The sequence below is a fragment of the Natrix helvetica genome (assembly GCF_964273705.1).
Source record: "Natrix helvetica genome assembly, chromosome: 2".
Lineage (NCBI taxonomy): Eukaryota > Metazoa > Chordata > Lepidosauria > Squamata > Natricidae > Natrix > Natrix helvetica.
The window spans coordinates 289,698,407-289,724,219 of record NC_138552.1 but is presented as its reverse complement, the minus strand read 5'-3'; the positions used below and the strand labels follow the sequence as shown (position 1 = coordinate 289,724,219).

The 25,813-nt window shown below is 47.8% G+C and overlaps 1 protein-coding gene across 1 annotated transcript in view; it reads left to right on the top strand.

Moving 5' to 3' along the window:
- Positions 1 to 25,813, top strand: part of AATF (apoptosis antagonizing transcription factor) — a 134,783-nt gene that overhangs the window by 64,795 nt on the left and 44,175 nt on the right. The window contains exons 6-8 of the mRNA XM_081945446.1: positions 8,160 to 8,358; positions 10,557 to 10,721; positions 14,974 to 15,057. Coding sequence (XP_081801572.1) covers positions 8,160 to 8,358; positions 10,557 to 10,721; positions 14,974 to 15,057 — 448 coding nt within the window. The remainder of the gene's footprint in view (positions 1 to 8,159; positions 8,359 to 10,556; positions 10,722 to 14,973; positions 15,058 to 25,813) is intronic.

Genomic DNA, 25,813 nt, shown 5'->3' with positions numbered 1-25,813 from the left:
CACATCCATCCCATTCTGTCCTTTGCATTAGGCCTAAGGCTTATCCAGGGATAAGGTTCAGAGCTGTCGAAAGACTTGTTCCCGTTTCATAGGGTATTATCTGCCTGTGTGATTACATGGCTTTAACGGGGGATTAGCTATTCATAGAGTGGGGGGGGGGGGGGGAAGAAATGCAATCAGCCTCTGTTGACCATAAGGCTAAATGGAAATGCCATATTCAGGGGCAGTATACCATTGAAGGCCAAGATGATCTGAAGCAGCAAAGGATAAATCCGCCGCTTCGACAGAATAACGGAGTTGGAAGGGACCTTGGAGATCTTCTAGTCCAACCCCTTGCTCAGGCATGAACCTCTATACAGGTAGTCCTCGACTTAATAACACTTCGTTTAGTGACTGTTCGAAATCACAATGGCACTGAAGCAAATTGATTTATGTCCGTTTTTCACACTGACAACCATTGCAGCATGTGACCCAAATTCAGACACTTGGCAACTGATTCGTATTTATGACGGTTGCAGTGCCCCAGGCTCGCATGATCCCCTTTTGCAACCTTCTGACAAGCAAGATTGATGGGGAAACCAGATTCACTTAACTGTTATTAACAACTGCAGTGATTCACTTAACTGCAGTTAAGTGGCGCAAACTTAAAGATTGAAGGGAGGAGCTTCCGGAACAATGGCGGTCTGCCTTTGAGCTCTGTATGCCGCGGGGCTCGTTTGGTAAAACAGGGATGCTGCCGGTCCTCTGTACCACCTTTGAGGGCCGGGCCCAGTAAGTGACCACCCTGGCTTTCCATCAAGACCCGAGTTGATCTCCAGGGTGGTCTGGCGGCCAAGAACGGGATGGCGGAAGAACGGAAGAACGGGACCCCGAGAACGAGATGGCGCCGGCCAGTTGGAGTAGGAGATGCCGGGCGGAGTCAGCTGGAGCGTGCGGGGGCGTGCGGGCTGATGCCGGGCTGATGCCGGGCTGATGTCGGCTGCATCGGACGCCTGGTAGGAGCGCCGGTGGAGTGTCGGAGGGGCTTGGGAGCTTGGAGCGGCGGAGGAGCGTCGGTTGGAGACGCCGGGCGCTCAGGCTGGCGTTGGTTGCACCGGAGCGTCGGAGGCCGGAGGGAGTGGCGGATGTCGGCTTGTGGCAGGAGCGACGGAGAGACGGAGGAGGCTTTCAGCGTTGAAGGCTGGGAGGAGGGAGGAGGCTTTCAGCGCTGGAGGCCGGGCAGGAGTTAGGAGGCTCGCCGGTGGCTGGCAGGAGGCTTTTAGCGCCGGAGGCCGGCAGGAGAACCATCTGCCTCCTGCTGACCATCTACCATTTGCTGACCAGCTGCCTCCTGTTGACCTTGACCATCTACCATCTGCGGACTACCTGACCAGCTCACCACCCTCACCCAAGATTTTGGCCTTTCTGCACCTGACTGGACCAGCTTACCACCCTTACCCAAGTTTTTGGCTTTTCTCCACCTTACTGGATTTAGTGTACCATGTATTTTAACATCTGTAGCACCCCTTAATCGAATTGAGACCCTGCTGAAATTATGATCCATCATATACTCGAGGGCAGACCTGATCTTACTGCGGGAGTCCCCCCTCTCGCAAGTATGGCCCTCCGCCCTTTCGAGGACCCACCTTGATGAGGGATTTATTAATCCAGAGAGGTGGACGAAGCGAAAACTTAGGAGGTTTTTAATTAAATTTTTTATTCATATTTTAGGGGGTCCCAGGGTGGGGGGTGGAGTTAGTCAGGCTGAGGGAGGGAGTGGCAGGCCGACAGGTGGGGTTGGCAAGGGAGTGAGCGGAGCTATTGAGGGGAGGGGGAGTAACGATATTCCAGTAGAGGGTCTTTTCATCCCAACGGTCGTGGGGAGGGGTAGGTGCGAGGGTAGAAATAATAATAATAATAATAATAATAATAATAATAATAATAATAATAATAATAATAATAATAATTAAAAAAATTATTTCTTAGCCGCACCCTCTCCCGAAGGACTCGGGGCAGCGTACAATAAAACACATAAAAAACAATATGGACAATACACACACAGAATAAACGAACACGTAGACAAAGATCTTGCAACTGGTTGGGAGACCGTGGTCGTTGGACACGGCCGGTCATTTGTCCCAACCCCCGCAATCTAGGTGGTTAGGACCTACAGAGCCGGGGCCTGAGACTGATGTTGTGCAACGCAAGGTCCGTTGCCAATAAGGCCCCCCTCATTAACGACTTGGTCTCGGAGGGGGAGCCGGACCTGGCGGGGATAACGGAGACCTGGCTGGGCCACAAGGGGGGTCTCCCCCTCGTGGAAATGTGCCCGCCGGGTTACCGTGCATTTCATCAGCCACGGGCCCTGGGTAGGGGTGGTGGGGTAGCGGTTATTGTAAGGGAAGGCCTTGAGCCGAGAGAGTCCACTGTGCCACAGATATCCGGGTGTGAGTCCCTATGCGTGAAGTGGGGCCCAGGGAGACAGTTGGGCTTGCTGATTGTATACTTGGCTCCTTGCTATGCATCAGCGGCCCTGCCCGAGCTCCTCGAGGTGATCGCCGAGATGGCATTTGAGACCCCCAGGCTACTGATCATGGGGGATTTCAACCTGCCATCGGTAGGGGAAACATCCGAGGTAGCTCGGGAGTTCATGGCTTCCATGACAGCCATGGACCTGACCCAAGTAATTCAGGGCCCCACACACGAGGGAGGTCACACACACGACCTTATTTTTGTCTCTGGCCAGTGGAGGAGTGATCTGGGAGTAGGGGATTTAGTCATTACACCCCTGTCATGGTCAGATCACTCACTTCTCCGGCTCGACTTTCCAGCCGCCACTCCCCATCGCGGGGAGGCGGAACCGGAATGTCCTAGATGGTTCCGCCCCAGGCGCCTGATGGAACCTAATAGGTTCCAGACTGAGCTTGGGCCACTTCCTGTAGCCCTGACCCGCTCCCGGATGGAGGACCTGGTGGCTGCATGGAATAGTGCGGCTGCCGGGGCCTTGGACCGGGTTGCGCCTTTGCGGCCTCTCCTGCGGCAGCAATCCACCCAGGCCCCTTGGTTTACCGAGGAGCTGAGGGTGATGAAGCGCCACAAGCAGTTTCCGCGTCACCTGGAGGAAGATGATTATCTAGACCCGCGCCAGTCCGGCTTCCGACTCGGTCACAGCACGGAGACGGCCTTGGTCGCGTTGGTGGATGATCTCTGGAGGGCAAGGGATGAGGGTTGTTCCTCCATCCTTGTTCTATTAGATCTCTCGGCGGCCTTCGATACCATCGACCATGGTATCCTATTGCGCCGGCTGGAGGGGTTGGGGATTGGAGGCACCGTGCTACGGTGGTTCCACTCCTACCTCTCTGGCCGGACGCAATGTGTGTTGACGGGGGAGCAGAGGTCGACCGCAAGGCCCCTCATTTGTGGGGTCCCACAGGGGTCGATTCTCTCGCCTCTCTTGTTCAACATATATATGAAGCCGCTGGGCGAGATCATCCGTGGTTTTGGGGTGAGTTACCATCTGTACGCTGATGATACTCAGTTGTACATTTCCACCCCAAACCACCCCAACGAGGCTGTCGAAGTGATGACCCGATGTCTGGAAGCCGTACGGGTCTGGATGGATGACAGCAGGCTCAGGCTCAACCCCTCCAAGACAGAGTGGCTGTGGTTCCCGGCTTCCCGATTCAATCAGCATATTCCATCGCTGACCATCGGGGATGAGCAATTAGCCCCGGTGGAAGGGGCGCGCAACTTGGGCGTCCTCCTTGACGATCGGCTGACCTTAGAAGATCACGTGGCGGCCGTGGCAAGGGGGGCGTTCCACCAGGTTCGCCTCGTGCGCCAGTTGCGGCCCCTTTTGGACCGGGAGGCCTTGCGCACAGTCACTCACGCGCTGGTGACGTCCCGCCTGGACTACTGTAACGCTCTCTACATGGGGCTCCCCTTGAGGTGCGCCCGGAGACTGCAGTTGGTCCAGAATGCAGCCGCGCGGGTTATTATGGGGAGATCGAGATTCTCCCATATAACACCTATCCTGCGCGAGCTGCACTGGCTTCCTGTGGCCTACCGGGTGCGCTTCAAGGTACTGGTTACCATCTTCAAAGCGCTCCATGGCACAGGGCCTAGTTACCTGCGGGATCGCGTCCTGCCCCATACATCCCTGCGACCCACTCGCTCACACAGGGAGGGGCTACTCCGGGTGCCGTCCTCTAGAGAGTGCCTGGGGACGGTGCCCAGGAGTAGGGCCTTCTCTGTGGTGGGCCCTACCCTTTGGAATGACCTCCCCCCAGACATCCGGACAACAACCGATCTTCGCTCCTTCCGTATGAAGCTGAAGACCTACCTGTTTTGTCAAGCTGGCCTGGCATAACGTTACTATCTTGCCACCCCAGGTCATTTTACAATGGGAAATTTTGTTTTTAATATTTTTGGGGTTTTAAACTTTGTAAGTATGCTTATTTATGGACTTATTTTTACCTCCTCTGCACGATTTTATGGTGCTATCTTGATTATTGCTCTGTACGTCGCCCCGAGTCCCTGTGGGGTGAGGGGGCGACTAATAAGTTCAATAAAATAAATAAAATAAATAAATAAATAAGAGACGCCTAGAGAGCAGATGGAGATCGTCACTCTCTGAATCTGACCGAACACAGGTAAGAGCCTATTTACGGACCTACCTTGTGGCATTAAGAGTGGCCAAACGTCAGTATTGTGCCACTCTTATTGCGTCCGCAGATAACCGCCCTACTGCCCTATTTCGGGTGACCCGCTCCCTCCTTTCACAGAGGCCGCGGGAAGCCCCCTTGCAGGGTAGAGCAGAGGAATTTGGGGAATATCTGCAGGACAAAATCGCTCAGATTCGCAGCGAGTGGGTCCCCTTCAGTGGTCTAGAAGGGACGTCGGAGGTGGGTCTTGAGGCACCATTCTGGGAGGAGTTTGACTCTGTTACTGCCGACGATATGGACAGGCTGCGTGGGCGACTGCGAGCCACCACATGTTTATTGGACCCGTGTCCCTCCTGGCTTATACTGGCATCCTGGGAGGTCACACGAGGCTGGCTCCAGGAGTTAGTCAATGCCTCCTTGAGAGAGGGGTTCTTGCCGGCCGTCTTAAAAGAGGCGGTGGTGAGGCCCCTACTCAAGAAGCCTTCCCTGGACCCAGCTATGTTAGCTAACTATCGTCCCGTCTCCAACCTTTGCTTTTTGGCGAAGGTTGTAGAGAGTGTGGTGGCACAACAGTTCCCACGCCACTTGGAGGAAATTGATTATCTAGACCCGCGCCAGTCCGATTTCCGGCCCGGCCACAGCACGGAGACGGCTTTGGTCGCGTTGGTGGATGATCTCTGGAGGGCCAGAGATGGGGGTTGCTCCTCCATCTTGGTCCTATTAGACCTCTCGGCCGCTTTTGATACCATCGACCATGGTATCCTAATGCATCGTCTAGAGGGACTGGGGGTGAGGGGCACTGTTTTGCGGTGGTTCTCCTCCTACCTCTCTGGCAGAGCGCAATGTGTGCTGACAGGGGGGCAGAGGTCGACCCTGAGGCCGCTCACTTGTGGGGTGCCGCAGGGGTCGGTCTTCTCGCCTCTCCTGTTCAACACGTATATGAAGCCGCTGGGCGAGATCATCCGTGGTTTCGGGGTTGAGTACCACCTGTACGCTGACGACACTCAGCTGTACATCTCTACCCCGAACCACCCCAACGATGCCGTCAAAGTGATGTCCCGGTGCCTGGAGGCCATACGGATCTGGATGGGAAGTAACAGACTCAAGCTCAACCCGTCCAAGACGGAGTGGCTGTGGCTACCGGCACCCCGGTTCAACCAGTTGGTCCCATCACTGGCCATTGGGGGCGAACAGCTGGCCCCCGTGGATCGGGCACGCAATTTGGGCGTGCTCCTAGACGCCCCGCTGTCAATGGATGACCATGTGGCAGCCGTGGCGAGGGGGGCGTTCCACCAGGTTCGCCTGGTGCGCCAATTGCGTCCCCTATTGGACCGGGATGCCCTCCGCACAGTCACTCTCGCGCTGGTGACGTCCCGCCTGGACTACTGTAATGCTCTCTACATGGGGCTCCCCTTGAGATGCACCCGGAGACTGCAACTGGTCCAGAATGCGGCCGCGCGGGCAATCATGGGGAGAACGAGGTTCTCCCATATAACACCCATCCTGCGCGAGCTGCACTGGCTCCCTGTGGTCTACCGGGTGCGCTTCAAGGTGTTAGTTACCATCTTTAAAGCGCTCCATGGCACAGGACCTAGCTATTTGCGGGATCGCATTCTGCCCCATACATCCCTGCGACCAATTCGCTCTCACAGAAAGGGACTCCTCCGGGTGCCGTCCACCAGGCAGTGTCAGAGGGCGGCGCCCAGGAGTATGGCCTTCTCTGTGATGGGCCCAGCCCTCTGGAATGACCTCCCCCCAGATATCAGGATAACGACCGATTTCCGCTCCTTCCGCACGAAACTCAAGACCCACCTGTTCCAACTAGCCGGCCTGGCTTAACTAGAACCTTCTAACCTCCCTGGCAATTTTAATACTGTAAATGTAAATTTGGGGTTTTTTAAATTGTTTTAACTGTCTTAACTTATTGCTATTTATTTTAACCTAGTGGCTTTCACTTGTTTCTGATTTGTTAAACATTGATGTTACCTCCTCCATGCCACACCTGTATATTTGATTTGATTGTATGTCGCCCCGAGTCCCTTTGCGGAGAGGGGGCGACTGATAAATCGAATAAATAAATAAATAAATAAATAAATAAATAAATAAATAAATAAATAAATAAATAAATCTAATAAAACTTAAACTTAAACTGCTGCGGCAAGAAATGTCGTAAAATGGGGCAAAATTAACTTAACTGTCTCGCTTAGCAACAGAAATTTGGGCGTCTATTGAGGTCATAAGTCTAGGACTACCTATATCAATTCAGACAAATGGTTGTCCAATCTCTTCTTAAAAACCTCCAGTGTTGGGGCATTCACAACTTCTGGAGGCAAGTTGTTCCAATGGTTAATTGTCCTCACTGTCAGGAAATTTCTCCTTATTTCTAGGTTGCTTTTGTCCTTGATTAGTTTCCATCCATTGCTTCTTGTCCTGCCCTCTGATACATTGGAAAATAAGTTGACACCCCCCCTTCTTCGTGGCAACCCCATAGATACTGGAACCCTACTATCATGTCACCCCTAGTCCTTCTAAATTAGACATACCCAATTCCAGCTATCGTTCTTTATATGAAGAACGGTTGGAAGACCTGAAGAAACTTCTTGGATGAGAAGCAAAACGTCTTCAAAGAAAAATGAGAAAGTCCAGTTGTCTCTTGAAAAAAACACCAGGTTGCAAGCCGGCCTGTTAATTTTATCTAATTTTTAAAATGTTAGTGCTATAATAATTGGGTTTGTTTTTTGGATTGTTTCTAATTTCCTTTTAACTTTTGTAATATGTGTTTTTTAATGCTGTACGCCGCCCTGAGTCCTTTGGGAGAAGGGCGGCATATCGCCACGATCTATGGTCGTCACGATGAAAAAAAGATGTGGAGACTCTATAAAGAGTGCAGAGAAGAGCAAGAAAGAGGATTAGGCTAAAACATATGAAGAACGGTTGTAGGAACTGGGTATGTTTAGCTTAAGAGAAAGAAGGACTAGGGGAGACATGATAGCAGTCTTCCAATATCTCAGGGGTTGCCACAAAGAGGAGGGAGTCAAACTATTCTCCAAAGCACCTGAGGGTAGAACAAGAAGCAATGGGTGGAAACTAATCAAGGAAAGAAGCAACTTAGAACTGAGGAGAAACTTCCTGACAGTGAGAACAATTAATCAGTGGAACAGAAGTTGCCTCCAGAAGTTGTGAATGCCCCAACACTGGAAGTCTTTAAGAAGATGTTGGATAGCCATTTGTCTGAAACGGTATAGGGTTTCCTGCCTAGGCAGGGGGTTGGACTAGAAGACCTCCAAGGTCCCTTCCAACTCTACTATTGTATTGTATTGTATATAAATCCAATAAAACAAAAACAAACAAACAAACTCTCCTTGATTAGTTTCCATGCATAGCTTCAGTTTGACAGCCTTGCTTTTAGGTTGCCTGTGCCTAACCAGGTTTGGTGCTAAAGCCGTATGAAAGAAAGCTATCAGGAGACGCTTCGACAGCTCTGTAGACTAATTACGCCACCATCTTCATTGTCAGTGACGAAGAGATCTCAAGTGGCAGCGATGAAGCCGAGGAAGAGAAGAGAGTTGTGCAGAGGCCGCTCAAACGGAAGCTGGAGATGGAGGACTACCCCGAATTCGCGTCTAAGCGGTTTGCTGAGTTTCGGGTGTACAGAAACAATACTCTACAGAAGTGGCATGACAGGACCAAACTGGCTTCTGGCAAACTGGGAAAGGCAAGTATTTTCTTCTTTTTATAAGGGTGCTGAGGAGGGACACATGGTATGAATTCACCAGCAAGAAGCCTGGTGCCTGTGAGTTCTAGTCCCCACCATAGGCACAAAAGCTGTCTGGGTGACTTTGGGCCAATCCAGCAGGAGACTCTGAGTTCTGGTCCCACCTTCAGTATAAAAACTAGCCAGGTGACTTTCGCCCAGTCACTAGGAGCCTGTGAGTTCTAGTTCTGCCGCAGGCATAAAAGCCGGCTGGATGACTTTGAGCTAATCACCAGGTTGTGTTGAATTGTGCCCTTGCCTTGGCATGAAAACCGACTGGGTGCCTTTGGGCCAATCGCCAGGGAACTGTGAATTCTAGTCTCACCTTTGGCATGAAAGTCGGACGGGTGACTTTGGGCTAGTCACGCTTTCTAAGCCCAACCCGCCTCACAGGGCTGTTGTTGTGGGGAAAATTGGAGGAGGAAAGAGGTATGATTGCCACCTTGAATTGCCAAATTTTTCGGACTATAAGACGCACAGAGTATAAGACACACCAAGATTTTGAAGAGGTAAATTAAAAAAAAGTTTTTGCACTCTGCAGGCCTCCCAAACCGTGTGCATGCCTCATTTTTTATGAAAAAGGGTGCAGAGAGTTTGAGATGCCTGCAAAATGCTCCGGGGGGGGGGGGGGGTTGAGGAAAAAACGGCCCATTTTTTTTGCAAATATGGGCCCATTCTTTGCAAAAAACAGGACATGCATAGGCTTTGGGAGGCTTGTAGAGTGTGGCCGGGGGGGGGCAAATTGGGCAAAAAACGGCCTGTTTTCCATTTGTTTTTGCCCTCCCCAGGCCCCAGGAGCACTTTGCAGGCCTCCGAAATCCTTTGCGTTTTTGCAAAGGGGGGCGGGGTTTCGGGAGGCCAAAAATGCTGTATTCAGTGTATAAGATGCACCCAGATTTTCACCCTTGGGGGGGGGGTCTCTTATACTCTGAAAAATACAGTATTTATACCAGAGTTCCCCAACCTGAGTTGGTAGTCCAATGGAGGGAATTGGGAAAGAGGGGATGGTTTTGTGGGAGGGGCAGGCGCAGGTACGTGCTCCTGTTGCTCGTGCAAGTGGAGCTGCAAGCATTCGCAAAGACGCTCGTGCAAGGGCGGCCACAAGCACCCACGAAACTGCGACACTCATGTGAATGTGTCATGAATGCCCACGATACTCACCACTAGGTTCTCGCGAGTTGAGCTACTCACGTAGCTCGGTGGCCAATAGGCCAGTAGTGGTTTTCAGCCCAGAGGTTGGGACCCTTGATTTATACAAATAAAGCGGATGGATGGATGGATGAATAGGATCACCTTGAAGAAAACTTTTCAAGTAAAACCCAAAGGTGCTTTTTTTCCCAAGAGGCAACTGGATTTTCTGGTTTTTCTTTGAGGCCGTTTCACTTCTTATCCAAGGAGTGTCAAAACGTGCCTCTTTCAAAATTCAAGAAAGGAAACCCCCAACTCCATTGGTTTTAGAGAAAGGTACTTTTACTGAATATGAAGTGAAAGCAGCGACAGTAAAGCAAGATCTGAAACTAAAGGCGCGAAATTGTACCTATCCCAAATCCCTCCCCTCCCCCCAACAGCCCCAAGCCGAATGTCCAATCTCCAGCCCCCAAGGGTGTCATGTGGGGCTGCATCTTCAGGTGGCTTCATCCATCTGGTATGCAGAGACGGTTGACCTTGACCAGACCTAAACAGGACCCTTCAGCATGCGTAGAAGATGGTGAGAACAAAACTCCCTCCTCCTCCCGAGATCGATTTCCCCTCCCAAATACCGAACCCCCCTCCCTCCCCGTTACTACGGCAGCCGATAGGCAAGCAAAGCGATATAGAGGCTGACCAGGAGCTTCTTCCAGTCAGAGCTGAAGAAGCTTCTTGAATGGGAAGCGAAACATCTTCCAAGAAAAAGCAAGAAAGTCCAGTTGCCTCTGGAAAAAAAAAATATAGCACCTTTGGGACAGCCATGACCTGGAGGATTGAGTAAAAGTAAAAGCAAACCCTCCCAAAAGCAAACAATGTTATCAGTGTGCAAAAGAAAGAAAGAAAATAATGGCAGGTGAGATATTCTGCTCATTGGCTGATAAAGGAAGACAAGTGGGGGGGGGGCTGTAGCTGGGAGAAACTACAGGTTTTTTTTTCCTGCTTTCCTTGACATCGCTTGATTCCCCTTCCAGGGTTTTGGTGCCTTTGAGCGATCCCTCTTGACTCAAGTAGATCACATTCTGATGGACAAAGAGAGGTTACTCCGGCGGACACAGACCAAGAGGTCAGCATACAGGGTCCTGGGAAAAACCACGTCGGCTGCTGAGCTGCTTCCAGAAACCGAACTGGATGAGACGGTAAGTAATGACGCAGATTGGACCAAGCAGGGGGGACAAATTGACTCTCTTATTTGGAAGAAATTGATGTGGGGGTTTGGGGGGGGGGAGCCGATCACAACAAATTTCAGTTAGTCCTCAACTTACGGCCATTCATTTAACAGCTGTTTGAAGTTACGACAGTGCCACCAAAAAAAGCAAGTTACAACTGATCCTTGGTCTTGAGGGTAGGACAAGAAGCAATGGGTGGAAAATAATCAAGAAGAGATCCAAGCTGGAACTAAGGAGAAGTTTCCTGACAGTGAGAACAATTAATCAGTAGAACAAGTTGCCTCCAGAAGTTGTGAATGCTCCAACACTGGAAGTTTCTAAGAAGATGTTGGATAACCATTTGTCTGAAGTGGTGTAGGGTTTCTTCCTTAAGAGGGGGCTGGACTAGAAGACCTCCAAGGTCCCTTCCAAATCTGCTATCCTATTCTATCCTAACCTATCCTATCCTCTTATTCTATTCTATCCTATTCTATCCTCTTATTCTACTCTACTCTATTCTATATTCCAACATTCTATTCTATCCTATCCTATTCTATTCTCTTCTCTTATTCTGCTCTGCTCTGCTCCACACTACTCTACTCTACTCTCTACTCTACTCTACTCTACTCTACTCTACTCTACTCTTTCCCACAGCATTAACTGTAGCAGGCCTGAAGGCCCAATGCAAAAGATGGCTTCCAGGCCCGACAGCGGCATTACCAGTTTCCTTTATGGTAAACGGCTGTTCAGTGCAGCCGGGTGAGGTGCCTGTTTGAAGAGCCGCATCTTGTGAACAGTCCTGTTTTGCATGCGCGGTGGGCTTCCCTCCGCCCCCTTTCAAATCCTGGATAACTAGAGTAATATGTCACGTTTATAAGCTATCATCTGATTTGAAAACCAAGGGCTTGTTTGCTTTGAGCTGTGCAAAGACTTTTTTGATGGATGATAGTCTTCCCGGACCTTCTCACTCCATAAAGAATGCCCGTATGAAAGGGGACAGCCCTGCCTTCAGTGCCCATTTGAGTGTACATATATTATAGATGAATTGTGTGTGTGTGTGCAGAAGCTCCTCTCGGTTTTGAAGTCAAAGCACGCCCCGAGATGCTCGAAACAGCTCATTTAAAGTTCAAGGCAGTAGCAAACCTTTTGAAATGGGGGAGATTTCATGGTATTTCAACAGCGGGTTTTTTTGCATATTCTTAGATTTCTGGAGCAACAAATAGCAAGGCCTGCGAGAGAGTTGGGGCGAGGTTAGAAAAGGAAGTAAGAGTAGACAGTCCAAAAAGAAGAGAAGAAAAGAAAGTGAACCTGTTGGCAGCTTATCTCAATAAACAGCAATTCAGTCCAGATGAAGAGAAAGCCGAGAAGAAAAATTACCGTATTTTTCAGAATATAAGACGCACCAATATTTTGAAGAGCCAAATTTTAAAAAAAGTTTTTACACTCTGCAGACCTCCCAAAAATGGCCCGTTTTTCATGAAAATGGGCCCGTTTTTTTTTCAAAAAAAAAAGGGCACACATAGCCTTTAGGAGGGTTGTAGAATGCTCCTGGGGGGTGGGACCGCCCCCCCCCAAAAAACGAGCAAAAAATGGCCCATTTGTTGCAAAAACGAGCCCGTTTTTATGTCAAAAAAGGGCATGCATAGCCTTTAGGAGGCTTATAGAGTGCTCCTGGGGGTTGGGGGGGGGGGCAAAATTGAGCAAAAAACTCTGTTTTTCACTCATTTCTGCCCTCCCCAGCCCCCAGGAGCACTCTATAAGCCTCCCAAAGGCTATGCACGGCCATTTTGGTGAAGGGGGTGGGGTTTGGGGAGGCAAAAAATGCTGTATTCAGTGTATAAGGCGCACCCAGATTTTCAGCCTCTTTTTTGAGGGAAAAAGGTGCGTCTTATAGTCTGAAAAATACGGTAAATTATCCAAAGAGATTCTGCTTTTATCTCTTAAATAACAACTCAGCCTAGGTGGAGGGAAAGCTGGGAAGAAGCATTTCAATGTGTTTAAGCATCTCCATCTTAAGGAACTCAACAGAAAGAAGGGTAGGAAATTCCTCTTAGGCTGCCCAAGATTCTCTGTTGATCCCAGAGGAGCATTGAATAAAATCTGTGTAATTCCTGCTTACTTGTTCCTGACTTGTAGCGTGGAATCTGACGCTTGTGGTACCTTAAACGCGAGCAAATGTATTATTGCACGTGCAAGAAGAGTGTGAACCCCACAAAACTTCGGTAATAATAGATTTTATATATTCAGAGTGTCACAAGATCTTCAGTAGTATAGAACAGTGGTCACCAACTGGTGGTCCCTGGACCACTGGTGGTCAGCAGAAAAATAATTTGCATTTTTTATATTGCACTAAATCAGGGGTCCTTAAACTACAGCCCATGGCTGGATACATGCAATAAATGTTTGTGTTGCTGCAGAAAGTCTCCCCCTTCGGGGTCCTTTTGTGTGGGATGGAGGGTGGCAGAAATTCCGACTTGGGGTCTGCTTCAGCCTCCTGGTGTGGGGCTTTGGGTGAAGGCTGGAGGGCCTCCTTCCAGTGGGACTGCATCATGGCCTGGGCCTGGCTGACCATCTCAGGCTGCCGAGCCTCCAGGCACCGGTACTTAGCCTTGCACTCCCGCGGGTCTTCCCTCTGCTTGGAAAGCCTATGCTCCTAGTCCTCAGTGAGGTCTACTCACTGCTGAGCCTCCTCCTTAGTCAGATCCAATTTGAACTGAGCTGTTTTGCCAACTCTTTCTCATGGCGGCTGCTTAGCTCCAACAACGGCTTCCTGTTGGGGCCCTAAGGAGCCCGGGCGGGCAGGCGAGAAGTGGCTGGCAGGGGAGGGGCGAGTAATGGCTGCCCCTTGACATGAGTGACATCGAGTTGGCCATGCCCACCAGTTACATGCCCACTTAGCCATGCCCACCCAGCCGGTCATTAGGCAGACCATATTAGTGGCCCGTGGGATTTAAAGTTATGAATTTAGTGGTCCCTGAGGTCTGAAAAGTTGTTGACCCCTGGTATAGAAGATGGTAAGGAGACATTCCTTCAATGTCTAAACTACACATTGTTTTTCTTTGGGTTACACATCTTGGCCTGGCCGGTTAAATGGAGGAAACCAGAATGACTGACTACCACCACTGACTGGCAAACAAAACTTCAGATAGCAATAGCGCTTAGATTTACATACTGCAATACTGCAGGCTACTTCTGCTGACTGCCGGCTGCCAGCAGTTCAGCAGTTCAATTCTCACCAGGCTCAAGGTTGACTCAGCCTTCCATCCTTCCGAGGTCAGTAAAATGAGAACCCAGATGGTTGGGGCCAAGAGGCTGACTCTGTAAACCGCTTAGAGAGGGCTGTAAAGCACTGTGAAGCAGTATATAAGTCTTAAGTGCTATTGCTCTTGCAGTCTAACTCTGCCCACTGCCAGGAGTTCAATCCTAACCAGCTCAAGGTTGACTCAGCCTTCCATCCTTCCGAGGTCAGTAAAATGAGAACCCAGATGGTTGGGGCCAAGAGGCTGACTCTGTAAACCGCTTAAAGAGGGCTGTAAAGCACTCTGAAGCGGTATATAAGTCTTAAGTGCTATTGCTCTTGCAGTCTAACTCTGCCCACTGCCAGGAGTTCAATCCTAACCAGCTCAAGGTTGACTCAGCCTTCCATCCTTCCGAGGTCGGTAAAATGAGAACCCAGATGGTTGGGGCCAAGAGGCTGACTCTGTAAACCGCTTAGAGAGGGCTGTAAAGCACTCTGAAGCGGTATATAAGTCTTAAGTGCTATTGCTCTTGCAGTCTAACTCTGCCCACTGCCAGGAGTTCAATCCTAACCAGCTCAAGGTTGACTCAGCCTTCCATCCTTCCGAGGTGGGTAAAATGAGGACCCAGATTATTGGGGTCAAGAGGCTGACTCTGTAAACCGCTTAGAGAGGGCTGTAAAGCACTCTGAAGCGGTATGTAGGTGCTATTGCTATCTATAAAAGCCACTGTGAATCTAGATCAGTAGTTCTTAAACCGTTGGACCCAATTACATTATGTTCATTCCCAAACCCCCAGGAACTGTTGTTTTACACAAGTTTTGGCAGTGGCATTTTCAAACTCCATCCTTGACTCACAAACAAGCAAATGCAAATGGCTCCACTGCCCCCAGGGTATGCCCAGATTACTACACACACACACACACACACCCAGTTTAAGAACAAGCGTTCTAGATTGGAGGTGAAACGGTCCTCACAGAAGTCTCTTTTCTTTCTCGGTCTTCCAGGAGACGCTTCCTCCAACGATGTCAAATGTCCACCTTAAAGACCTGGACGAGGAGATCTTTGATGACGATGACTTTTATCATCAGGTGAGTCCCACTTGAGAGTGTTGAAGGAAAGCCACCTGAACATAGAATAGAATAAAATTACAGAATAGAATAGAATAGAATAGAATAAATAAAAATGCATTCATCAAGAATCATAAGATACAAAACTTAGTGATAGTCATAAGTTACTAATAAGCAATCAAATCATACTAGGAACAAATAAAGCAATAGAAAATGTAAAGATACAAGCAACTTGGTTATAGTCCTAAGTGGGAAGAGATAGATACTAGGAAGGAAGAGAAGAATAATAGTAATGCAGACTTAGTAAATAATTTGACTGTGTTGTGGGGATTAGTTGTTTAGCAGAGTGATGGCATTGGGGAGAAAACTGTTCTTGTGTCTAGTTATCTTGGTATGCAGTACTCTATAGCGTCGTTTTGAGGGTGGGAGTTGAAACAATTTATGTCCAGGATGCAAGGGGTCTGTAAATATTTTCACAGCCCTCTTTTTAGACTCGTGCAGTGTACAGGTCCTCGATGGAAGGCAGGTTGGTAGCCATTGTTTTTTTCTGCAGTTCTAATTATCTGTCCTCTACTGCATAGCCAGGCGTGAGTAGGGGAAAATATCTCTAAAAGCGCATTCAGATGTTCTCCTTAGACTCACATGCGAATGAACTGAAAAGCGTTACTAGGTACTCCTCGGCTTATTTCGTAGCGGAGCACGGGTATCCAGCTAGTTCAGAATAATTGTGGCTGGTTGTTGGTGAATGCTGGTGTGTCACCCAAAACATTGCGGTATCCCCCCCCCCCTTTGACAAGTGTGTCACGGGTTTGCCATCCCTGCCTTAAAGGAGATCGTGTCAATCAATAAACAGACAGGCAATCGATCGCTGAGATAACTGAGCTGGCGAAGTTTCACAATGTTGGGGGACTTTGAATCATATTGTGCCCTCTGCCCCGAACACACTTTTAATTTGCTGTTCCCCGGCTTCAGACTTGAGAAGTGTCACAGCTGTCTGATCCCTCCTCCAGGGAGCAAGGGTGCCGAGGTTAATCCAAATTAAAACTCAGAGCGAAGAGAACAACTGTCTGAATCAAAACACCTTCAGTTCCCGAGTGTTGCCGCCTGTTTGCTTAGGGATTTCCGACATAGATTTCAGGCACGCAGGTCCCAACCGTTGACTAAACATAGCAATAGCATTAGCACTTAGACTTATATACCGCTTAACAGTGCTTTACAGTCCTCTCTAAGCAGTTTACAGAGTTAGAATGTTGCCCCCAACCATCTGGGTCCTCATTTTACCCAACCCGGAAGGATGGAAGGCTGAGTCAACCTTGAGCCGGTCAGGATCGAACTCCTGGCAATGGGCAGAGTTAGCCTGCAATAGCATTAGTACTTAGACTTATATACCACTTCACAGTGCTTTACAGCCCTCTCTAAGCAGTTTACAAAGTCATCATTTTGCCCCCAACAATATGGGTCCTCATTTTACCCACCTTGGAAGGATGGAAGGCTGAGTCAACCTTGAGCCTGGTGAGATTTGAACTGCCAAATTGCAGGCAGCCGGCAGCCAGCAGAAGTAGCCTGCAGTACTGCACTCCAATCACTGCGCCAGCATGGCTCATTAGCTCTTCCAGTCTTGAAGTATGGGGGCGTTGGGGTGTTGTTGTTTTAAAAAAACCTTCTTTAGGAAGTGGCTGCTGCTTGCCTGCTCAGCACTCCGACGGCGCGTCTGCCCATCTGCACCTATCAAACAGAGAAAGGGGGGAACGTCCCACAGATGCCAACATCTGGCAGCTGAAGTCAGGCTTGACTTTGGGATTCCCAGCTATCTCTAAATACAGAGCTGTGGTGGCTTCCGTCATTTTACCTGCATCTGGCAGTGGGCTGTGACAGCTTAGCAGCCCCTCGTCCATCACAGGTAGACATCTGGACAGCAAAGAGGCAGCTGCACTTTGGATACTCCTGCTTCTCCCTCCCTCCCTCCCTCTCTCTTTCCTCACACTTCCCCAGGTGGCTTCTCGGAAGAGACAGTCAGTAAAGATTGTGCCTTTGTGTTGTCTGTGTAATTGTGGAGATCGGGGACACTCCCTCGAAGCCTCTATGGCAGACAGTGGTGCAGTATCCATTTTTCTAATATGGCTAATTTTCTTCCACCACTAAGCAGGGTTTGGAGCTCAAAGAAATGGAGTGGAGTAGAGTAGAATAGAATAAGGAATGGAATGGAATAGAATAGAATAGAATATGGAATGGAATAAGAATAGAATAGAATAATACAATACAATAGTAGAGTTGGAAGGGACCTTGGAGGTCTTCTAGTCCAACCCACTGCCTAGGCAGGAAACCCTATACCGTTTCAGACAAATAGCTATCCAGCATCTTCTTAAAGACTTCCAGTGTTGGGGCATTCACAGCTTCTGGAGGCAAATTCTGTTCCACTGATTCATTGTTCTGACTGTCAGGAAAGAATAGAATAGAATAGAATAGAATATGGAATGGAATGGAATAGAATAGAATATGGAATGGAATAGAATAAGAATAGAATAGGATAGAATTCTTTATTGGCCAAATGTGATTGGACACACAAGGAATTTGTCTCTGGTGCATATGTTCTCAGTGCACATAAGGAGAATAAAATACATTCATTAAGAATAAAAAGATACAACACTTAGTGATAGCCAAATCTTAACTATTGATATGAAGCAAACCAGGTGTGTGTGTGTGTGTGTGTGTGTGTGTGTTTCTTCTCCCAATGAAACGGACTTCACGAAAGCCGTTTATTTGTCAAAGGAGGAAAACAGAGAGGAGAAAGGCTTTGGGAGGCAAGGGGGAGAGGATTGGACCCCTGGTTTAATCCTCTCTCCCCCATTAATAAGTCCTAAGCACAATGTCGGGGTTCCAAGTAACACCCCCAATGAAAGAAGACTCCGAGGCTTGAAGTTCCTCCAAGTTCCATTTTATGAGAGATGCCATATTGGCACATCCGGGAAAACCCAAATCTGAAAGCTTCCAAGAATATACTTGCCTCAGAGTTAGCAAACATAACTCTGAGGCAAGTATATTCCTTGAAGAATAGATTTATTGGCTATGTCGTATTGGCACAGGCTAATGAAAACTGATTCTGAATATTCCTGCGGTTTTCACCTAATTAAAAGTAAAAGTTTGTCACTTTCTCAAAACAATCAGTCACACGGTCCAATCAGGATACTGTCCAGTTGCTAGGTGACTCCAGTCCCCTCCTTCCGAGCACCTGCAGGAATATCCTTGGTTTCCACGAGAAAGCATTTTGTTTTGGCTACAAAGCCCCAACTATCTCTATTTCCTCCTCCCCTCCCTAGCCCTCTTCCTCCCGCGTGTCAGCGCTGAAGTCCCAAAATGGCCTCAGTCAGGCCAGCTTCAGGTCTGCTTCTGCCTATCCTTGCCGTAGGAACTTTTGTGCGATCATAGCTAGCAACCAATTCCTGGTAATAACGTCACAACCATATTTGTTTCTGTATGTTTTTATACCCTGTTTTCCCCAAAATAAGACCTCCCCGGATAATAAGATCAATTGGGCTTTTGAGCACAAGACCTCCCCGAAAATAAGGCCAAGCGCTTATTTCGGGGGTCAAAAGAAAATAAGACCCTGTCTTATTTTCGGGGAAACACGGTATTTGTGAATTGGTTTGGGTTTCTCTCCAGTCCCGACTCACGGGCGTGTGGAGAAAACAGAATGAATTTTAAGTCTAAAAGCAGCAAACGTTCTGTACCTGCGTACGAACGATCCGATCTTGCATTTTCGAGGAGCGATGCACAAAAATACAGCCAGCGACTGCCAGCCAATGTTAGCAAAAGATGGAGAGATATCTGACTGCATCTCTCTGTCCCCCGCCCCCGTGGCTTTCTTTCCTTCTGACAAACCGGTTTACCTTAATTAAACTGGTGAGTGATTAATATGGACAGTTGATCTCGTGGCTCTCATTAGGCGGACGTTTAGAGCTGGGGTTTTGGGTTTTTTTTTTTGCAGAAATTGGCAACGCCTGCAGCCATTGCGTAGGTTAATGGCGAAGCAGGAATATTATCATCGGCATGCATCTCCGAGAATGGCTGAGTAGATGGTTAATAGCACGTTTTAAAGCTTCGTTTGGGGGTTCTCTCTTAATAGTCTATGAAGAAAACGCCACCTTGTCAATCGCTTTGGGCAGTTAACAAGCAGGAACCGCGACCCATCAACAGTGGGAGGGGATTCCCTGCCCCCCCCCCCTCCGTGAGGTTGTTGCTGAGCTAGAAATAGATGTAATCCACCTCCCGCAGCGGAAGCGGGGGGGGGGGAGCGGGGAGATCAGCCTTCCTGTCATCTCTATAAAGTTGGGATTAAAGAAGAAACTCCAACTTCCCGTAGAGCCCGGCAACATGTACCCTCCAGGGAATCCAGGGTGGGATGGAGCCCATCAAGTAGCTTATTAGCCAGGGGTTCGGGGGGGAGGTTATTGTATTTTGGGGAGGAATTTTTATACCGGGTTTTAACTGCCCAGAGTCCCCGGGAGAGTGTGGGCAACCATATAAATTTTCTGGATTGATGGATGGATTGAAGAAAGAAAAGGAAAGAAGGAAAGAGAGAGAGAAAGAAATAAAGGAAAAGAAAGAAGGAAGGAGGGAGGGAGGAAGGAAGAAAGAAAGAGAAAGAAAGAAGGAAGAAAGAAAGAAAGAAAGAAAAAAGGAAGGAAGGAAGAAAAAGAAAGAAAGAAGAAAGAAAGAAAGAAAGAAAGAAAGAAAGAGAAAGAAAGAAAAGAAAGAAAAGACCAATAGAGGATGGATGGTTGAATGGATAGAGGATGGATGGATAGATAGATAGATAGATAGATACATAAGATAAAAGTTCAAATGCTTGGCAAACTTTTTCATATTTATGAAAAAGTGATTCACTTAACAACTGTGGCAAGAAAAATCATAAAGTGAGGCAAAACTCAATTAACAAATGTCTCGCTTAACATGTGGTTTTGCCCCATTCCCCACCCTATCCTATCCCGTTCTGGCTGGGGAGGATGGGTTGCGTGTCAGTCCACCTGCAGGAATTCTGCGCTGTGTACCTACTTAACAATCCGATTCACTCGTTTTGAGTAGTTTTCTGAATGGAAACTTATTGAGATTAGAATTAGAATTGCAATAACAAGAGTTGGAAGGGACCTTAGAGGTCTTCTAGTCCAATCCCCTGCTCAGTCAGGAAACCCTATAGTACCGTTTCAGACAAAGATGACTCAAGCAAGGGAACCAAGCTGCCTGGTTCACAGCAAAAGTCAAACGGTGCCCATTTTGCAGGAATGGGAGAGAAGAAGCCAATTAGATTTAGCAGTTACTTTTCCCAGGCATTTTTTGTTTTGTTTTAAACGCTGTAATATTATTTATTTTTTTAATGCTGTAGGTGTGATTTCCTTATATTGGTCATCCCTAACGGAATATCTGTGGGCCTGGGCTACTTTTTTTTTTTACACTGTTTTGGCTAATAAATTCCAGTCGGAGTTGCTGAGGCCCCATGAAATATTACAACTTCAGGAGGAGGACAGGGGATATTTGTTCTTCTTCCTGTGTTTTTTTTTTTTTTTTTAGACACCGTACTAGAATGAAAAAAAGAGAGGACCAGTTCTTTCAGTAAATTAATTTATCATTTATCCTGTATTTTGAAGCCCTGGCTTGGCTCTGGAACTCATCTGGGGGGGGGGGGGGGGGAGAGCTGGCTGGCTGGGAGGCCGCGAACCGAAAGGCAGAAAATCTAATTATATTTTTCAAAAAATAGAATGCTACAAGATTGCGTGCAACTATGTGCAAGCAATCTAATTTTTTCCCCTGTGGGTAACTTCCCTTCCATGCTGGTACGTTTAATGTTATTTTATTACAGATAGCCTTCGACTTATGACGTATCACTTAGTGACCATTTGATATTACAACAGACCCCCCTCCAAAAAATGGATTTACGACCCAGTTCTGAAGTTACAACATCTCCCTTCGATGGTCATATGACAATATCGGGTGTCGGCAACCCCCCGGCTCCAGAGCGCTTGCGGCTCTTTTGTCCCCCTGCTGTAGTTCCCTGTTGGCTAAACCCACCACTGGCTGGCCACGCCCCTTGCCCTCCCCTCCCAGTCATTACTCGCCTGTGAAGATAAGGGCGACAGTGGTGGATGGATTCTCGCTCCATATTCTAGAGCAGAAGTGCCCCTGTTCTTCCTCCCGCCCTTGTTGGTACTGCATGCACCTCGGTCGCTCAGGGAGACGTGCAACTTGCGCTCTGCCCTGAGACAGTGGTTCGGCTGCGGCTGACGCCACAGCTCTTGCAACCTCCATGGCCTGCTCGTTGCTCTTGCAGCACCTTGCGCAGCACACTTAAATTTAGTGCATTCCACAATGGGGGAGAGGGCGTCCCCTCGTCCTCTTGGAGCCCATTACAACACGGAGTATTGGCTACAGCCTGGCCGGGCCAGTGTCTCAGGATGGAGAGAAAGTTGCGTGTCTCCCCGAATGACCAAGGTGCGTGCAGCACCAACAAGGACCGGGAGAAGAGGCAAATACAGGGGCGCTTCTCTCCCGCCCTGGAATATAGGACGAGATTCACCAATCTACATGGAGTGCCCAGCCAACACGGACTTCAACTCCCAGAATTCCCAGCAACATGTATTCCCCAGCCAGTGTGGACTTCAACTTCCGGAATTCCCTCGCCAGTATGGCTAGTTAGGGAATTCTGGGAGTTGAAGTCCATTCATCTTAAAAGTTGCTAAGATTGAAAAAAAAAAAGCATCCAGACTGGCATCTCTACCAAGTAGCGTTTGCTGAACAAATATTATACATTAATAAAGCAAAACCATAAAACCCTTCCTCCTTAAGTTCTTGTTTTATTCTTCCCTTTAAAGAAAAATAAATACAGCCAGCCATTTTAAAAGCATCCCACGATGGTCCTTTAGTTTATTTTACCACCAAATTATTATGACTGTAGTAATTATATCCAGGGCCCTTAAGTGCAAAGGGAAGACAATTTTGTTCTCAAAGGCTAGGAAGAGAAACTTGGAAACCCAACCAGCTTCCTCCCTCCATGCCCGCTCTCTGATTGATTCTCCCACATCTTCCTGGCACACAAATTTATCACTTTATCTCTTCCGCTTCATCACAGCCATTCCTGGCCGCTAAATACAAGGTCCAAATCCACCCATACGCAAATGGGTGATGGAGCAACCGACATAAGGATAGCTGAGCTGTGTAAACAGCGGCCCTGGAGGGCTCTGCTGAAAAGCATGGCAAAGCATGGCAAAGTTGGCAGCCGATATGTGAGGGTCTCCAATCTTGGCCACTGGTAAGACTTGTTGGTTGCCAAGCAACTGAATTTTGATCACGGGATCATGGGGACGTTGCAACGGTCGTGTGAAAGAACGGTCGTAAGTCCCTAATCAGCGCCATTAGTGACTTTGAACAGTCACTAAATGAACTGTTATAAGTGGAGGACTACCCGTACCCTGTTTCCCTGAAAATAAGACCTCCCCGGATAATAAGCTCCATCGGGCTTTTTGAGCGCCTGCACTAAAATAAGCCCTCCCCTCAAAAAAAGCCCTCCTCGAAAATATTGCAACACAGCAGCAGCCATGAGGTGACCACGCTCGCCGCCTCCTGCACCTCAAAAATAATAAGACCTCCCTGAGAATAAGGCCAAGTGCTTTTTTGGGGGGTCAAAAGAAAATAAAACCCTGTCTCATTTTTGGGGAAACGTGGTATATAGCCTTCCAGTCTGGTTTTATTGCCAGCAATCAACACTCAAATGGGCATAGATTAATATCAATATCAGCACTAGATGAGCAATCAAGACATAATAACCAGTCAAGGAATCACCAACGCAAACAAACAAGCTAACAGTAAACAACTGTTGTGGCCTCTCAGCCGCCGGCCCCTCCAGCAGCCGAATCACATGAGGCGGCGGCGTGGGAGTTAGCGTCAGCAGCAAGGCAACTGTGGGGGAAGAGGGAATGGAGCTGGCAGAGAGTGAGACAAAGGCAGAGCCTGGGCTGTCCATCAACACTCAGATGGAGAGCCCCCAGCCCCCAGGTGGCTGATGAGAAAGGAGGAGCAGCTGGATCCAGTGCCTGACGTACGGATGCACAGAAGGCAGAGGAGAGGAGAGCAGTGGAAATCCGTGGGCTGGTCCTTGGGACGGGAGAGCCACCGCTGCTAGCAAAGCCCCACCCTAGGTCGTGGGATAAAAGACAAGGGGCGTTGATGAACAGATGTGGCAGACAACTATTCAATCTCCCGGACAGATGGACTTGTTAGCCTGCGGTGAGAGAGAAACTTTTTGCTGGGGCTGCCGGCACTCCTAATTAAAGGAATCTTTGAGTAAACCTCAGAGGGTTTGACGAGTTTGGGGAGCTGTGTCACAACAACAACAGCCTAACCAAGGAACCACAAAGAACACCAACACTGACAGGACAAAGCACCGGTCTATAAACAGAGAACAAACCTCACTCCCTTCTAGCACTGATGTTATTTCCTAGTACTGTAATGAAACGTCTGCAAGAAGCCAACCAAATTCAGAGAGCACCATGGGCCCCACAGTTCAACCTTGAGCTGTAATTGTTATCTTCTGTCCATTCAGTGACTCAGCTTCTGTTAATCCAGGACACACACATACGTACCCCATCCTCTCGCTCGGGAATTTAAATGCGTGTTAACTTATTTCACCCCACCAGGGAAAGAGATGGATGCTTCGCCCACCTCTCTCCCTGTGTTTCCTGCCTGACCTTTCAAAGATCCTGAGCCGATATAGACGGGGCGGATTAAACTAATCATAAAATGATGAAGGGAACGCCGCAACGCTCATTGATTCGCCTGAAATTAACTGTAGTACAATAAGTCTTCCTAATGGCGTTCTGTGTTGCATTCCCAAGTGGATTCCGCTTTCCCCATTTTTTCCCCCTCCTGCTTTCTGTCACACCAAAGATGGCCCCCTCCCCTTCGGTGAAAAAGATACCCTAAGCCAGGGGTGTCCAAACTTGGGAACTTTTAAGACTTGCGGACTTCAACTCCCAGAATTCCCCAGCCAGCCATGCTGGCTGGGGAATTGTGGGAGTTGAAGTCCGCAAGTCTTAAAAGTTCCCAAGTTTGGACACCCCTGCCCTAAGCATTCGTTCCTAAGCTTCCTTTCAGGGTATCTACGACCAGGGCTGAAAGCTATTGGAGATGACAGAATACAGAATAATAAGAGTTGGAAGGGACCTTGGAGGTCTTCTAGTCCAGCCCCCTGCTCAAGCAGGAGATCATATATCAGAGGGTGGGGAACCATGGCTCTTCCGTGACTTGTGGACTTCAACTCCCAGAATTCCTGAGTCCGGTTGCCTCTTGGAAAAAGCCCCTCTGGGACAACCATGACCTGGATGATTGAGAATCTCCATAGAATCTCTGGAATGCAAAAGAATAACAGAGTTGGAAGGGACCTTGGAGATCTTCTAGTCCAACCCCCTGCTCAGGCAGGAAACACTATACCATTTCAGACAAAGGATTGTCCAATCTCTTAAAAAACCTCCAGTATTATAGCACCCACAGCTTTTGGAGCCAAGTTGTTCCACTGGTTAATTGTCAGGAATTTTCTCCTTAATTCCAGGTTGCTTCTCTCCTTGATTAGTTTCCATCCATTATTTCTTGTCTGGCCTTCTGGTGCTTTGGAGAATAGGTTGACCCCTTCCTTCTTTATGGCAGACCCTTCTTTAGAGCTTCAAGGCTTGTCTTGGATAAGCTTGAAGGTGTTCCCACAGTTTAGCTTAGTTTCTCATCCCCCATAAGTAGGAGAGCCCATGTTTGTTCAAAACCTTGGCAGAAAATGAAGAAAGCAAGCTGGTTCTTATATCTGACATGCTTTTGACAAAACTTCCAGAATATAGAATAAACTCAGCGTAGGCTATCTATAACCATGGCTGAAAGCTACTGGAGATGACAGAATAACAGAATAACCTTGGAGGTCTTCTAGTCAGCCCCTTTTCAAGCAGGAGATCCTACACCATTCCAGATAAGAATAGAATAGAATAGAATAGAATAGAATAGAATATGGAATAGAATATGGAATAGAATATGGAATAGAAAATGGAATAGAATAGAAAATGGAATAGAATAGAATAGATTATGGAATGGAATAGAATAGAATAGAATATTGAATGGAATGGAATAAAAAATGGAATGGAATAGAATAGAAAAGGGAATGGAGTGGAATAGAATATGGAATGGAATGGAATAAAAAATGGAATGGAATGGAATAGAATAGAATACGGAATGGAATAGACTAGAATAGAAAAGGGAATGGAATGGAATGGAATTGAATATGGAATAGAATAGAATATGGAATGGAATGGAATGGAATAGAAAATGGAATGGAAAATGAAATAGAATAGAATAAAATTCTTTATTGGCCAAGTGTGATTGGACACACAAAGAATTTGTCTGTTGCATGTTCTCTCAGTGTACATAAAGAAAAATAAAATACATTCATCAAGAATCATAAGATACAACACTTAGTGATAGTCATAGGTTACTAATAAGCTATCAAATCGTACTAGGAAACAAATAAAAACAATACAAATTGTAAAGATACAACCAACATGGTTATAGTCGTAAGTGGGAAGAGATATTAGGAAGGAGGAGAGGAATAATAGTAATACAGTCTTAGTTAATTATTTGACAGTGTTGTGGGAATTAGTTGTTTAGCAGAGTGATGGCATTTTGGAAATTTGTGTCTTTGTGTCTAATTGTTCTGGTGTGCAATGCGCTATACCATTGTTTTGAGGGTAGGAGT